Source organism: Helicoverpa zea, chromosome 30 (genome assembly GCF_022581195.2).
Source record: "Helicoverpa zea isolate HzStark_Cry1AcR chromosome 30, ilHelZeax1.1, whole genome shotgun sequence".
NCBI classification, from domain to species: Eukaryota; Metazoa; Arthropoda; class Insecta; order Lepidoptera; family Noctuidae; genus Helicoverpa; species Helicoverpa zea.
The window spans coordinates 5,493,152-5,500,051 of record NC_061481.1 but is presented as its reverse complement, the minus strand read 5'-3'; the positions used below and the strand labels follow the sequence as shown (position 1 = coordinate 5,500,051).

General features: G+C 37.6%; 1 protein-coding gene across 1 annotated transcript; it reads right to left on the bottom strand.

Annotated features, from left to right (window-relative positions):
• Nucleotides 1-199: 199 nt before the first annotated feature.
• LOC124644592 lies at nucleotides 200-3,244 on the bottom strand. Its single transcript, XM_047184072.1, has 2 exons — nucleotides 3,027-3,244; nucleotides 200-2,100 (listed from the first exon to the last, which is right to left on the bottom strand). Exons 1-2 carry the CDS (start codon nucleotides 3,058-3,060, stop codon nucleotides 200-202), a joined length of 1,935 nt encoding a protein of 644 aa, XP_047040028.1. The 5' UTR covers nucleotides 3,061-3,244.
• Between the last annotated feature and the right edge of the window lie 3,656 nt (nucleotides 3,245-6,900).

Genomic DNA, 6,900 nt, shown 5'->3' with positions numbered 1-6,900 from the left:
TCAGAGCTACGTTAATACGAAATGTTGCGCTTAAAAAGACCTTTTCATGAATATGTGGTTCGTACTAAAGGTGGGATATTATTCCTAGACTTGACGCTATTATTATTATTATAGACTATACTATGTTCTAAGAAGAAGACAAAAATCAGGAATAACCTCGTAAAATAAAAATAAACTAACACATTATTCATTTAATACCTTAACCGAAAATTATATTCAGATTTTTCGATACTATCCTTTGACTATCCTTGTCTAAAGCCCTCAAAGTCTTCTTGAGGGTCTTTATAATAATTTCCATTATCTCTTGAACGTCATATCGCTTATTATCTGCAAAGTCCCTCAAGCTAGTTTCTATGTCTATCCATTCTAGAGTATTCGACTCGTTTCTAGGCATCTTCTGATCAAGTAAGTCGATAATTTCTAAAAATGCCAGCGTAGAGTTGACCCGATGACTGGCACTAAGAGTCTCAACGATCAAAGGCTGATTTTTATGCGTAATAACGTTCTTCAATATCATGAAAATAGGACGTAAAAGTCTTACAGGTAATCTCTCCATTTTGTCGACTGCCTCTTTTAACTTCTGTTCCGTGTGACTTTCGAGCGCGTTGTGGTAATTTGTATTTTTTGCAACCTCGGTCAAGGCATCAATGCTTTGCTTGAACTTCTTGTCGTCACACTGGAGGAGGATAGTTAGTACGTCAGTTAAGAATTCTGGGAAGCCCTTCCCACTGCGACATATACCGAACTTTTTGCAGGCGTGTCCTAATTCCAGCTTTTGTTCTTTCTGTATTTCCTTTTGGAATATATTTGCTGTGCCAACATTGTGTCTCAAAACACCTTTCTTATCCATATCCCCGATCATAAAATTAACCAAGCGGTTCAAAATACGATTGGACATATCTATAGTGTTCAAAACCACTTTCTGGGTTCCTAACCTGGTTTTTATTTTCTGTGTTTTGGTATCAGCTAGAAACTCTTTGAATTTATCTTCGTAGCTTTTTGATATTTCTTCTATTTGCTTTTTAACGTGGTACTGACTCGTTTTGCTTTTAACAAGGTCGAAGACTTTGAGTGTTTGTTTGTACAAATGATTTGTGAAGTCATTAACTTTGGCGTCGTCCTTAATTTTGTGTGTCTTATTGTCGTATATCTCGCCGGTTCTCATTGTGGTAACTACAGTCGTGGTTGGTTTAGTCGCATTTGTTACTACAGTTCCATTCGCTCTAGCTACTTTTCCTGTATTTTCATTAGTTTTATTTAAATTATGGCCCTTAGCAAGTTTCTCATTAAATGCGGCATTAGTTTCGTCAATAAATGAAGCCGCATCTTCGTTTACCCGACCATGTTTTTCATTACTATTTGCTTTAAATTTCTCAACTTTCTCAGGCGTTGGTTCGTAAGGATCGATGGGTTTTCTGACTTTTTTTGGAGTAGTAAAGTCGTACATATCGAATCTTGTGGCTTCTTTCGGCGTGGTTGCTTCATCGCTGTCGATTAAAGATGAACTTTCTTCACTTTTGGAGCTGAACGTAACATGTTTGGGACTCTTTTTGTCATCATCATTTTCAAGACTTTCTTGCATTTTTTCAAACTCGTGATGTTTTTCCTTTTTCTTAACTTCGTGCTTGTTCTTATTTTCATGATGATCATCTTTCTTCTTGTGTTTCTCACTCTTCTTATTGCTATGTTTATCTGATTTTCGTTCGTGCTTTCTAGGTTTACGCTCGCCTTTATCAGTTTTTCGTTTAACTTTTTCAGTAGATTTTGCGTGTTTTGTTTTCTTGCGTTTATCAGATTCTTTTGGAGTTTTATGTTTTTCATGGTGGACAGTTTTCCGAAGCTCCGCTGCTTGTTTTCGCACTTTGGCTTCTTTTTGAGTCAGTCTTTCCTCATCTTGCTGTAATTTGTCGTGGTCTGTGTGAGCGACTCGTTTTTGCGGCTTATCGTCTTGATCCTCGGAACTGTCATCGTTGGTCTTGGCGTCTCCGAGTCTGCTAGCTGTTCCGGGACTCAGGATCTTATACTCGTAACTCCAGTTCGGTCCGAGATCTATGAGCCCATCTATTTTGATGTTCACTGCTTCTATGAATGTTATCGTACCTGAAAGATATTGCACTAATATTGTAAAGGTAATTTTGTGTGTTTGACCTACGTTTCTCAATACTAATACCTACGGTTCTCAATACATTTATGCCAATATAATATACGTAAGGCAAAACCTAGATTCATATAGTAAAAACAGCGACGTACATCATTTTAATACTAGAAATAATCATAAGTTAACCGCACCTAATTATCGTCTACATACGGTGCACGGTTCATTTGTGGGGCTTTGTGTACGCATTTATAACAGAATTCCGGTTCATCTGTTGGAATCAACGGACAGTTCTTTTAAAAACAAAATCAAAGAAATTCTTGTTAAAAAGGTCTATTATAATGTTAATGATTATTTGACAGATAAACGCAGATGGCAGCTCTGAAGTGGAACGAAAGTGCTTTATTTTATTTTCTATTGTTCGGTGTTTTAAATTAATAATTGATGAAATTGAATTGTATAATTGTAAAATAAATTAATAATAATTAAATCGTAATAGACAGCTGTGTTGCTGGGAAGTTTGTTCTTCACCGCTTCTTCTTTCCAGCCATAACACTAGGAAGTGGTGAAAGGGGGGCGTTTTGGGGGTGCTGTCATTCTTATAAAATTTTGACGTTAAAAAGTGCTAATCGTATTTGCCTACTTTAATAAATGATTTTGACTTTGTTTGTTTATCGAATGGATTTTGATGCAACTTGGCAATAATACAGCTTATACATCAGAAGAGATGATCTCTCTCCGGTGGTGTGGGATTGCCATCCCATCGGGCTATAAGAGTGAAGGAATATTGAATGAACTTGTGTCTGCGCAAATGCTTGAGCACTATAATATGTCCTGCGCAGCTTTCTGATCTCCATTACTATAAATAATGTATCGATATATGGACTTTTTAATATCCATCTTTAAATGATATAAGGGAAAAATCACTCACATAAAATAAAGAAAATCTTCTGTGTAAAGCACATTCCATCTCCTTATCGTGCCGGCTTAGAACAATATATTTCATAGTTTATTGTTTTTATATTTTTATGTTTACGACGAAATACGTAGTAGTGCCCGATATGAGTTTTATTATATATTTACTTTATTAAATTCTAACTATTATTACATATAATAGCACACGATGGAAAAACTGTAATTTGAACATCTGTGGCAGTCGTTACAGGTAGCCAGTCTTATCAAGGGTTTTCGGGTTGCGAGCGTAACTCGGTCGCTCCATGTGGCACACTGGTCCTCAGCTTCCGCAGATAGACATTAGAAAAAGATTGATGACGAAATTCGTACTAAAAGGGACCTATCCGATTATGGCTTCGACTACCGACATAATTTCTATTAAATACCGAATATTATTGTGCACTTAAATGTATATTTCTAAGTAGCTAACAGGCCCAAAATAAATCGAACCTTAAAATGGCTGAGCAGAATTTGGAAAACCACGGTTGAAACATCAGCTTTCATTACAAACTAGTTTTTGCCCGCGACTTCGTTCGCGTGGAATAGTGGCATCCGGCAGATTTTTGGTTTAAACAATAGATCCTATGTCCTTCTCCTGGCTCTAAACTACCTCCCGGCCAGTTTTCAGCTAAATCGGGTCAGCCGTTCTTGAGTTATAAGTTGAGTAACTAACACGACTTTCTTTTATATATAGATTACAAATGCACCCTAATCGGTTCATCTTCGAGTCAATGGTTAAAAAATACGAGAAATAAAACAAAATCTTTATAAAATATCTATATTATGTAATTATATTCATATTTACAAAAAATAGTTTTACACTTATTATCAATATTATCTTAGGGTAGAATAAATCAATCAACTTTATTATTTAGCTTGGGTTCACTCTTAGCCGAAAGCAATTTACTTACGACTGACTTTAAACCATTCCACCAATTATTACATTACTTCCTTTTGAACAGTCGGTTAAGACTGAAAAACTCTGAATCGAGCCAAAAACTTGTACCTAAATATACAGTTCTGAAAATATTTATTATAGATGTTTTTATCTCACGAAAGCAGGTGAGCTGAACTTGTGTGTGTAAGTAGTGAGTTGTACGACTGGGCGACTCGACACACATACAGACACTATATGCAATTACATTTTACACACACAAGTATTAGCTTACCCGTTTTCGTGTAGCTTTCTTTAGCCTGGACGCATACATTCGGTTTCCTGATCAGGAATTCAGATCCAGAAACCGAAATACTCTTTTTTCGTACAAAATGTTAATAAGAGAGCACACATTCTTACTTTTTCCGAACGGAAAAAAACCTGCCATTCGTTTCTGTTTTTTTTTTCGTGCGTTCACATATTCAGAACCGGAACGTGTGCACTAGTGCCACGGAATCCCAATTCGGAATTCCTGATTAGGAAACCGAATGTGTGCATCCAGGCTTAAAGTTGACTTTACCCACATGCAAAAAAAAAGAAAATTCGGTAAAATGGTTTTAACAACATACAGGCTTTAGGGAACTGTGATAAACAGTCAGACATTTTGTATATTTATTATATAACTAGCTTCTGCCAGCGGTTTCACCCGCATCCCGTGGGAACTACTTCTCGTACCGGGATAAAAAGTAGCCTATAGCCTTCCTCGATAAATGGGCTATCTAACACTGAAAGAAATTTTCAAATCGGACCAGTAGTTCCTGAGATTAGCGCGTTCAAACAAACAAACAAACTCTTCAGCTTTATAATATTAGTATAGATAAATGTATAGTCATCATTGGTCATCCTTAGGCTTAAGTACACCGACAACATAAAAGTCAGCTTTGTCTCAAAACTGTTTACCTTGAAAATTTAAAGTAAGGGTCCGTTCAGACAGACCGGCTCGGAGAGCATCGGCGCGCATTTTAATTTCTACATAGACCGGAATCGGCTCCGATCGGCTCCGTTCGGTTGAAAGAGCATGCAATCGGAACCAAACGTCTGCAAGACCGAGAAAAATTACTCGATCGGAGCCGGCGCCTTCGAGCGCCTTCGAGCATTCTTAATGACAACAGCGGTGCACATGCAAAAAATTAAATTATAAATTTAAAAAAAACCCCCGACCCAAAAAAGTACGCAATTAGTATGACAAAAGGTTAAAAACGCTAAACCCTATAAAAAGCAAAAAATAACTTTTAACTCTACGTAAGTACCAACTAAAGCATGTCAGACTAAACTAAATTTTGTCGTGTCGGGGGACCGCTCTAATTTATTAGCCTAACGTTAGAAGTAATTAAGTATATACTACTTATAACTGTGTATATAATTTTGTTTTATACGAATGTTGTAATTAGGTAGGTATCATTTGATTTATGTAAGTATTTTTGAAGGTAAAAAGCGGTCCCCCGACACGTCAAAATTTAGTTTAGTCTGACATGCTTTAGTTGGTACTTACGTAGAGTTAAAAGTTATTTTTTGCTTTTTATAGGGTTTAGCGTTTTTAACCTTTTGTCATACTAATTGCGTACTTTTTTGGGTCGGGGGTTTTTTTTAAATTTATAATTTAATTTTATTTCATGCTTTTTGAAGGAGCTCCTTAATTTTTCCTTCTTTCAGTTAATTTCTTTTATTTTAAGATGGGGTCGCTCTATGCGATCTCGGCCAAAGGATGCTGTTTAACAATCCTCATAACATATTGGCTCTGGGAGAATTGCACAGATTGAGGAAACATAAACCTTTGGTCATTCTAGATTTTCAGCGAAGATATAAATCGGTTTATCCGTTTCATTCCGGCATTCCAGGGTTTCATCCGCCACATCCCATTTCCAGTATCAGGTTCTCGTCAATTGAAGAGAACTAGTCAAGACAAATTCAACGAGCCCAAACTCGATGGGTTTACTAAAAGGCAGTTCAGGGTTACGTCTCCTACCTTCGTGCCCTAACAGCAGACCAGCTCAGTGGTTCCAGAAGACATTAGTGTTTCAAATTTCAGATCCCACACATGCTTGCAAGTAAACTGAGCGTGTAACATTCCTCTCACACCTAACAAACGAGCTGATGACCTTGAAGACCTGAACCGATTTCCACCAAACATAGCTAAGAACACTCCCGAATGACACTCCTTTTAAACAAAAAAAACCGCATTACAATCGGATCATCCGTTTGGGAGCTACGATGCCACATACACACACACACACACACACACACACACACACACACACACACACACACAGACACGTCAAACTTATAACACCCCGTCGTTTTTGCGTCGGGGGTTAAAAATAAACCTTACTACAAATACGAAGTACTCGATTTTCAACGTGTTAAGAATTTGCTCTCCTCTCCGAGCCGGTCTGTCTGAACGGACCCTAAAAAATCATAGTCATCATCAGTTGATTTAATTGATTTCGCGCGATTTACCGCGGCCCTGGTACATACGCGGCTACGACGGAACACGACGGTTTTTAGTCAGTAAGAGTCTGACACTCCCTCACCGCTGCTAACCCACAGCGGGAGGGGTCATATGATGGTTTTGCCATAGTTAAAAAAAAGGTGCCTAGATGTCAGTCTCATAGACGCAACTGCTTAATTCGCCACCGACTTCTTCCGGGTTTCTCTCATCAGATCCTGACCTGATGACTATGGGACCACCTGGGAACTATACCTTATCTGTCTTCGAGTAATCGGTGAACATACATAAGAAAATAAAAAAAAATGAAAACTAAGATCCCGACGAATTGAGAACCTCCTCCTTTTTGGGAAATCGGTGAAAAACTGACGTTTATGTTGTCGGTAAACTTAGGCACCAGACGTTTCAAAGGGGTTCCAATTTTACATAGAGCATGGTAATTCTTTTACCAATTACACCTCTTAGGCTGCC